This window comes from Haliotis rubra, unplaced genomic scaffold (assembly GCF_003918875.1).
Source record: "Haliotis rubra isolate DU_JTF1 unplaced genomic scaffold, ASM391887v1 Scf2, whole genome shotgun sequence".
Taxonomy (NCBI): Eukaryota; Metazoa; Mollusca; class Gastropoda; order Lepetellida; family Haliotidae; genus Haliotis; species Haliotis rubra.
In genome coordinates this window covers 271,050-281,452 of record NW_025766002.1, presented here as the reverse complement: position 1 = coordinate 281,452, position 10,403 = coordinate 271,050, and the positions used below count along the sequence as shown (strand labels likewise).

The window sequence follows — 10,403 nt, the reverse complement described above, 5'->3', positions numbered from 1 at the left end:
GTGAATGGTGTGTTTGGTTATCATATCAAGCCGAGCATCGTCACAGAATGTGGAAAGTTTGAAAGTCACCCGTGTTACCCAGGAAACGTTGATAAACCAAGAAACATCCAGATTTTTAACAAACTGCAATCTGTGTAAAGTGTGTTTCTGATTAGCCAGGCGTTGCGCGAATTAAACCATTTCCCTGTTTGTAAACTGATTCAAATGCTTCTTGTTTAGTGGTTCGGGTTGGGTGAGGATTTACCATCAACCCGTCCTATGACGTTTTTCACTATACACAGGCTGATGCGTCTTCTCGAGGCGGTTCTACGGTAGTTGACTCTTCCCACTTTGTGAGCAGGTGTCGAAAAGTGATCCTCTGATCGGTTACCTGTTTAACATGGACCCCGAGAGCTTGTCAATCACGATGTCACTCCTTCGCTTTCAGCCAATCACAACCGCTCACAGCCTATTTAGTGTTACGAGTCAGGTAATTACTCCGATAACAACCCGAGGGATGAAAGGAGGCGTGGTTTGATCACTCGATAAACCAGTCAGTGATCGTGAACGTGCTGACAGGCAATTAAAGCTCCGACTTCTTCCGGACGACAGTGTTATGTGTGTTTTGTATTACTTCAAATAGCAGGGTAGAACTCCTAGCTTTCTAGATACAGTCTGTTACCTCCAGGGAAAGGAACGTCTTGGACAGATAGACCCTAGACCCATAAACCATGAGTTCATCAGCTGATGAAGACAGAAGTCATCCTGAGGGTGCGACTGGCAGCTCATCCCATCCTCACGCCCCGCTCTTCATCCGTGCATCCGACAGGTATCCAAGGACACCTAAATGTGCTCGCTGTCGGAACCATGGAGTCGTCTCGGCTCTTAAAGGACATAAGAGATACTGTCGTTGGAGAGATTGTGTTTGTGCCAAATGTACACTTATTGCCGAAAGACAGAGAGTCATGGCTGCTCAAGTGGCCTTACGAAGGCAGCAGGCCCAGGAAGAGAACGAGGCCCGTGAACTAGGACTCCTGTACGGCCCTGGCGGTTTGTTGTCTATTAATCGTGAAAATGTGCACATCTTTGACTCCGATACACCATCGTTTCCTAACACAACCGGTGGTTCCTCTCCGACGTCAAGAAGCAACTCTTTAGAAACGTCATCACCCCCACTGCCAGTCGACGACTCCAATCATACTCCAGGTACGTCATGCTCAATTATACTAATCACGTCATAGTAACAGATCATATTTAATAAATAGAACAAACATCAGAGAGATGTGGTTTGTGAGTATCAGAAGAACATCTTCTGTGAATTGTCTGTATGTTTGGCTTCATAATGACATCGTATTATTCCGGCCTTTGACAAATGACACCTTGGCAGTTACTGTTTAATGTTGTAAAAATTCTTCGAAATTTACAACATCGAATCTATCAGCGTATGATAAAGCCGACCAGTTTTACCCTGACTGTGTGGTGATATCTGATTCCATTTCATATATCATTGGTACAACCTCTACATATATTCTTTTCTGCAAATTATGTAAAAGCATATAAGTGTACAATGCAAACACATGAATACGTCATATCCAAATTTAAGGGATGTTAGCATCATATGGAACCTTCTAAAGATGATTTCAAGGATTATATCTGTATGAAAACAAAAGGGTTTCTGTATTTGGAATGAAATTTAAAAGAGTAAGTACTTATCCTAAATGACGGCTTAATATTCTTGTATTTAAGAAAATCTATTATACATTCTCCATTTACATAATGGAAAACACTTTTATGTTCATAATAGCTTACAATTTCTTTCATCTTTTTACCATGATTTAATCATTCAAAGATATTGACTTATAATTCCGTAGATATTTATGGTGGATAATTACTCAAAACTAGACTGGCTATGTAAATGTGTTTAACAATATGCATAAATATAAAGCTGTATCAAAACAGGAAGTTTTTTCTCTTTTAATAGTTTCAATGTTTTAAATTAAATCACAAAAACTTAAAGTATACCCAAACACAGGTGAAGAAGGTGCAAAAGTGAAACTGTTAATCAAAAAACGAATCTCGTTTTACTACGCTCGTGAGACTTTGCGTGACTTTAAGGTCGTATCTCATCAAGGGTAACATTCCATCCTTTGTTGTGATGACGTCGGTGCGACCTTCTATCTGTTTCAATCTCAGAGGCACTGGCACGTTACAAACCGATTTTATGAAATTTAAAAAAAGTTTGTTCGCTGTTGTCACTGCATTTCAAATATCTTTCATCCGTCCATGTCGGAATAAGATTGAAGACCATTGGAGTTTTCTGGTAAAGAAAAAATAATATTCTAGTTATGATATTTCCTGTTAACTTCAGAGAATATCTTTGAAAAGACACTCGTGAAAGGTAATTATAATTTCATTCACATTTGAAGCAGTTGTAACACAGTTATATGCTTTTGTAATAACATATATTTTTTCACGAAAAATGGTAATTATATAAACGAACGCTATAATGTTCATTTTTAAATATTAGCACAAACATCATATATTGTTAATCACATAATTTACTTCAACTGTATCTCTCAGGCAAAACAACAGCTGTTCCTGCAAACAGAAATTCTGCTACCTGGTTCTTGTTCAGTTTCGACTTTAACAAATACATCCTTACGGTGCAAAAAGAGCTGTCCTGATTACAAGAGAACAAAGACATCAAACGTATTTACTGTATGTCTGTGTTGAGGCTTCAAGGATATTATTTGTCATGGTTGTCCAAATATGTTCTTCACAAATGCGATTCAAAATACAAAAACTACAATTTTAATAGTTTAATACCCTTTCCTGTACAGATATGATATTGAGCGTAATATTTATCACTCTCGATACAATAGCATGGAGATGAAAGCTGTTGCGATTGAGCAATACATTAAAGTTACTTAAAACCACTTCAACCAATTCTGTCGAACATTTCGCATAATGTAATAGGTCTATGTACCGAGTGACCGCGCCTGTACCGGTTCACGTACACATATTTCTCAGTAGGACAACTTCCTCCCAGGCGGGAGTTCATGAAATCACTCACGGTACTGACCACATAGTACTTTGATTGCTTGACCGCTCGAATGACCATCTACAAGATGGACACTCCACACAATTTGTCCATTCGTGGGATGCATGGGAGGATCACTTAAGGAGCTCTAGATGACGGGTGATGTACTGAAAATGTGTCCCCAGTACATGAAATAGACATAAAGGCGATATAAAGAAGTCAATGGACAAATTCAGAGCGTAGAGTCTTTTTAATGTGTTTGTCTGCTTTTGACGTCCGCGGCATGATGAAAGAAATGACAGTAGTTTGGGTGAAGGAGACATAGTAATATGCTGAATATATACCCGTAATTGGAGCTAATTTGTGTCCACCTCTTCCATTACCTTTGAAATTGAAGTGGTTGTCTAATAGTCCTTAGTTTCAACGGCTTCTGAGTATGGTGCATAGATGGATTGTCATCTGAAATCCCGATACATACTTGGAACAAAAGAGTTACTGGTTGTTAAGAAATAAGATATATTGTATAGCGCTAGATAGGCCCTTTGCGTGCTATGGTGTCGTTCATAAGTGACGAAAAGAAAACTTGTGCTTGAAAAAGTTAAGGATGAGCTGTTTTCAAGTCGTTAACATTATTCACCTTTCGGTTGGGTAGATATGGCGACAGGCTAAACAGACATATAGGAACCCTTGGATGTTAAAACGAGTTTAGAATTCACAACTTGAAGATAAATCGTATTTCGGGCTGACATGTATATGCAGTGTTGAACCGCAGTTGTGCACCATTGAAGTACAGTTAACCCTTTAAGGGTTAAGTAATAAGAAGATAATTTGTAAACCTCTTTGGGATTTCAAATATCTTGAGAATTCCAGTTGTGCCAGTTTGTCTGCTGTTAATGTGGTACGTGCGCACGAATTATGTAGAGAATGATGATTTGTGACAATAGCTGACATAGAATATGGACTGTGGTGACCATATGGCAGGACAATGGCCATTAACGTTGTATGTAAAGATAACATTTTCGTCACTGTTCATCGATCCTTTTCATGCCGAACAAATAGCCATATTTCACAAAAGTCTTTGGTGTTAGAGTATTTTACGTAGTTACCTTTCAATGTCTTTAGCACAATGTTTTTTTCGCCGAAACACTTTGATGAGTCAAAATGTGTTGTAGTGTCTGATTCATCAACGTGTAACAAAATGAATCAATGACGCCAGCATTTAAGTATTTACACCATTATGGATGTGATACATATTTTGAAGGGAATGAGTTATATGTACTACGTACACAGGAGAAAATGTTATGAGCATTAATCATGCAGGCCCATCAAGCAAAACATTCTAAATTACATATACCGATCGTCTTGCAACACTGGTATTCAATGGTTAAGTCATGTATATGTACATACAGGCGTATATCACATCAATGCAATGTAAACTGTGATGTGATGTAAGTGTTACATCTACAATGTAACTTTACTCTGTGATGGTCTATCAAAATGTTAAAACTGTTTATGAGATAATTTCATACATTTCCAGGCGAACTAGTTCAACTACGCTGAAACGTCTCACAGGTGGTATCACAAAACCAATGGCCAATTTATCTTTAAATTAACATCAGTAAATGACAAAGTAGATCTTTCACGTCACTTGTCGTTTCGAAGACTGAATAGCCACAACAAGCGTTCTTTATCCCTGAAGTACTGTAATGAAGGTGCCTAAAATCAAGAGTCCTGGGGACAGCTATCCCCCTTGATGTTGTTGACAAAGTTCTTCATGCCAGGTTTAATGTTTTCTCTATCATAGACATTTGTTCTCTCCATCATAGCCATTTGTCCTCTCTTCTCAACCCTTTTGTTAGGCTTACTCTAACTTCGTAGGGTTTATTTCACATCAACTATAGTGTTGACATGGCAAAAGGTATTCATCACGCAGCACGGGGGTAGGCAGGGTCACTCTCTCAGCCTTGCGCTCTTTCAGGGGCAATCTTTACCCTTGTCAACAGCCTTACCTTTAAATTACTCGTATGAAAGACGATTTACAGATATTTAACTGCATTTTAAACAAAGGAGCGAGCGGCACTTGTGGTCAGGGGAATGAAGGACATGTGAAACTTAATACGAGTCCAGACAACAAAAAACATGTTACAAATCACCGTAACAATCCAGACTGGTTTAAGTGACACGGATCTGTCTTTATTTTGGCAATATGCACCAATCAACGGCCACCCCAACCTGAAATGATTGATTATGTCCTTTTACAGTCGCGCAGGTTTCGAGTGAGACTTGGGAAGATGGCAAACAAGTCTCCATACTTGACGTGACAGCACCAGTGGGAGACAATTAATATGTCACTTTTACACCCGAATGAACAGGCTGGTCTAACAATCCATGTCAGAAAAGTATTTTACCTGTGTATTTGTTTCAAATATGGAACATTCAATAAAAGACAAGTGCTCGAGTTTCAACCAATCATAAAAGCTTAAATGTGTATTTCTGAAAGTCTTTGTTCTCAAATCAGATATGAAGTTTCAGAGTGTTAATGGGGTTAAAGGTTCGATCTTTTCTCCGCCAGTGTTTATGAATCATTGCAAGGCACTGACAGAACACATAATGGCTGACAACTACGTCACTGACTCCTGTCAAAAGGACAGTATGCATTTCAATAGTTGGGGCATCATTTTCACAAATACGAATGCCAGTCGATATACTCAATATGTACAATAAGAAGGGTAATTCCTTATCCAGTATTTCACAGCCTTCTCTCGTTAGGAATCAGTGAGTGCTGTGCATTTGTTTACCTGTTAATGGAGCTTTTATGAAGATATATATATATGCCTTTGCTCAGTGATCAGATGCCGTCCTTCATTGCTCTATATGATCTTCCTTTGATGGATTCCGTTGAATTTTCTAGTATATATTATTCATTTACTGATATATGCGATTCAATTTCTAGCAAATAATGTACAATTAAAAAGAGACCACGCCCATCTCTAAAAAATATAAACTTAACACAAATGAAAAAAATATGTACAAACCTAACAATTCCCCCCCAAAACCTACGCATGTAGATATACTAAGGTAGATGATAGCCGCTCATCACTCATACAGGTGGACGTGTTTATGACCTGAGGAAGGATTTATTTGCTGTTATCGCTGACTCGAGTATGCAAGTATGCAAGGCGGATGTAAATTCGATACTCATGCATAATGATGACAAATTACACCTGAGAATACCTGTGATATCAGCAGTATCAAATTGTACTAAACTATATCAAATGTTAGAGTCTGCGTTATTTTTCATTTGAGGTAAGCATCTTTTATCGGTATAAGTTAGAAACATCTTTCAGGCTGTACCAGTCGATTAAAGATGTAAAGCACTAAAATGCTACAAGCTGCGTGTGTCCAAAAAGTTTCTTGCTACTGCCTCCTGTATGGTTGCGAATGATTATATTCATTCTGCTCTACTCATAGTGACATATGGTATGAGAATGCCCTCTATCTGGGATTAAGTAGCACGTCGCAGTAGGTACAAAAGTCTTTTTGATGTCTCATTTTTATGCTGAATTGGGGATTTCTAAGTCTCAGATGTGGTACATCTCACAGTGAGATTAATCCGCGGAAGAGACCAACCAGAAACGTTTTATTGGTCAATCTTTTCTGATTCAAATGTTACCAAAACTCGTCCCAACTCTAAAGAGGAGCACAAAGCAGTATTCCCGGGAGGCAGACAGTCCTTTTCAGCTAGCCTTTTTCTGTTTTAGGATTCCAAACCATTAACATATAAATGATCGAGTCATGAATCGTTAGGAGTAACCACCTCGGGAATGTGACGGTGGTAGATTTTATTACAACCTGAATACAATGTTAAAGTGTTCCTGCTACAAGCATTCAGGGAGATTCACTTACTGTGCGGAGGTCATTATCTATAGTGTAACCTGTGTTATGTCTTACTTCAAACTGTGAAGAATCTTCAATGGAAGGGCTTTATCGAGCTCTAAAGCCCATGGTGAAAATTATCTCTCGGCGCATGAACACTGCTTGTTTGAAATGAACATCGGAACATTTAGCAATTAATGTTCTCGAGTCTACTGAGGGTATCAAGCTTAATAGATGCCGGAGAACCCGACGTAAAATCCGCAGGGGTAACAGGGAATGTGCTCAGGGCTTATGAACATCAGCGGGGGGTAAGGACATACCTTGTATGGCGTTTTAGAAAACAATTCGTCAGTCTTTCCGAAAATTTAAATGGGACATTTATACCATAAAATTTTCAACTATCCGTCTGCTTGGAGTCAGCCAAGGCGATATTGGCCGTCCCTGTTATTAATGTTTCATATTCTGGATTTTATATCTCCTAGCAATTGATTTTTAACAAAAGTTAGGTAAGCACATTAAGTCCACAGGGTACCAGAAAGATTCTGCTTCAGAATATGCGGTTAGTGTAATTATTCACTAATGTGTTTGATTTATAGAATAAATATAAAGCCAACAGACGTTCTCAAAGATTGTGCCTTTCAAATATCGTCTTAAGATATTCGCCGAAGCGTGATAACGACTCATACAAAGTATATGTAAAAATTACGCCTCTTTCACCGCTCTCTGAAAGGTCGACTAATAGAATAGCCCTATTCTGCACGCACAATAATTTAGCAAGTATATCATGTTGGTGCAATAATCAAAAGACACTTCTAATGGGAAAAGTGCCTATGGGGCCAGCTGACGTCTTATATTCTTTTATCCTTAACACACAAGGTCACAGGATTTTAAAGAGCTGAATTTGATGAAGTTTCATGAAAAAACAAACTGTTAACTACATTAAAGTGCTACCTGAAGCTTATGAAAGTTCCTGTTCGAGATCGGCTTTGTGTAACAGTTAAACGACTTAGCTATATTACTGGTGTCCCCTGGTACATATTCATATTATTGACGAAAACCTGCTATCAATAGTGTGGATAAATGGATAAAAGTCAGTTAATAAATATAGTAGTACGTATAACTATAAACCTACAATTTGAAAATAATCATTAGGATTTCTTTCGAAGCTTAACCCCCATCAAAACTCCCATACAAATTTACCTTTTAACTGAACACGTCATCAGATTTTTGTGGCTAGTACTTGTTCGCTCGTAACCCTGAAGGTCCGGGTTTGAATGCCAAAATGGGAAGTAATATGTGAACCCAGTTACTAGCGTCCGCCTCACCCATCAACAAGATTCCTAAGTGTTGATTGTTTTTTTCAGTTGCGAAGCGTCAACGGCTCGACCCCGTGGCAACCGACTCCGGTAGTGCAGCATCCTCACCGAACCCCGACTCCAGACCTGTGTCCCCTGACATGGCAGACAGACCAAAACACGCCGGCCGCAGTCCCTCCCCAACTCGCAGCATCTCACCAAAAATGTCTCCAGAACCTGCAAACACTGCCATAGACCACGTGCGCTCAGAATACCTCCCGAAACCCACAGCAGATGAACTTAGTTTTCTTGCACGTGCTGGAGCCGGAAAACGTCCCCCAATTGACATGATGTGCCGCATTTTCCCACACATGAAGAGAGGGGTACTTCAGCTCATCCTTCAGGGGTGTGGAAACGACATGGTACAGGCTATCGAGCAGGTACTCAATAACCATGGCGAGCAGACGACTTCCGCTCTCAGCCAGACTACACCAACGCCAAGTTTGTTTCCTCAGTCTTATCTCAGCTCCTCACTCACATCCCCCTCCCTAAAGTCAGCGTTCTCTCCTATCACATCCCCTCCCACAGCTCACCTGAACTCTATAAGATACACCTACGGGAGCGGTGGTCGGAGTCTTGCTCTTGCAATGCCCTACCCCCCAGTTCTACCCTTAGGGTTAGGATCCACGTATGGCTATAACGGACTCTCTTCATCAAACAAGGCATTTCATTACGCGATGTACCCGTGCTGTACGAACCCCACAACACATGCTGCAGAGAAGACAACGGGGTGCCTCAGCGACTAGGCTGTCTCAAAACGGTGTTGAACTTGTCTCATTTCCACTCAGTCTTAATGGCTGCACAGCTGAAGATTCATCTTAACGAGATCATCTGATAAGTCGTCGTATATCAGAATGGTTTTAAACATATTTACCAATATATTTGTAGTTTTCTATTGTTATGGCACATTCCGACAAATTAGTGTAAAATTCAGTGTCTATGATTCCTATATGTGCATCGACTGTTTTTGGAGTTGCCCTTTTTCTTTAAAAACCCCCATCAATTACACTTAATATTGTATGGCAAAAAACAACGGCGATGTAATATTCACATCAAAAGCATGATGCTATAAGAGACAGACAGACAGTCAGTCAGTCAGTCAGACAGACAGACAGACACACACACGCACACACACATGGAGGCTATGTACTTAATCAATCTCCGTCATAATTTGGATTGCAATCACTGCATAGATATTCTACGAGTCATATTACTCAAATGTTGGCTCTCTATGTTGTCTTGATAAGTAACTTGTAATGATATGATTTTATCCATAATATCAATATCTCCTGTATTCAAATTACTGTAGGTAATATACAGTCACTGAATGAAGCCGTTGACTGGAGGCCGATTAGACCTTTGACAATATAACATCTTCGGGTCTCAAAAAATGAAAGACATAATACTACATAACTTCACAACGATACACACACTCGGGGGATAACCAATTTCAGTGGATCATATGATCCGACATTGCCCTTTGACAGTTCCATAGTGTTGATGACAACTTCAGCTTGCTGAAGGTTTTGAATATTAGTTAATATTCTTGTTGACATTTGATTCACGGTCATCGTCGTGGAATGTACATGATTTGCTCAACGTGAATTTTTTATGTCCCATGTATTAATTATATTGTCAATTGTTATTGACGTTTTTAAAGGATATCTTCATTGATATTGTTTCTCATTCTTGATGTAATATCATAGCATTTTGTGATATGTGCAAATGACGCCAGATTGTGCAGCCATCTTTTATGTTCATGTAACTGACCTTATTATTTATTGTACATAATACATGTTATGATGACGAAAGCAATAAAGCTTAAAGTTGTAATATATTTCTTTGTTTTCTTTACTCATATAATTCAGCATATGATTAGGGTTTCCATCAGAGTCTTCAACTGTTCTCGGAGTTACAGAATATGGCTTCAATAACTGTTAGTGAAAGTTCTTTTCTATACCACATGACGAAGTGTTCCACTACACCTGTCCATACACACAGTGAGAGAGAAAGAGAGAAGGGGAGAGAGGGGGAGGGAGAGAGAGAGATGGCATACCATCATACTTTCCCTTATTGTCACAAATTTACCATCCAGATATTAATTCCATTGGGCTTAACATAATTATTGTTCCAGTGTATTATAATTTTAGACT

General features: G+C 39.1%; 1 protein-coding gene across 1 annotated transcript; it reads left to right on the top strand.

Moving 5' to 3' along the window:
- Positions 1-567: 567 nt before the first annotated feature.
- LOC124275283 (doublesex- and mab-3-related transcription factor A2-like) lies at positions 568-10,083 on the top strand. The gene is made up of 2 exons (XM_046710765.1): positions 568-1,185; positions 8,260-10,083. Exons 1-2 carry the CDS (start codon positions 711-713, stop codon positions 8,994-8,996), a joined length of 1,212 nt encoding a protein of 403 aa, XP_046566721.1. The 5' UTR covers positions 568-710; the 3' UTR covers positions 8,997-10,083.
- The last annotated feature ends 320 nt before the right edge of the window (positions 10,084-10,403 follow it).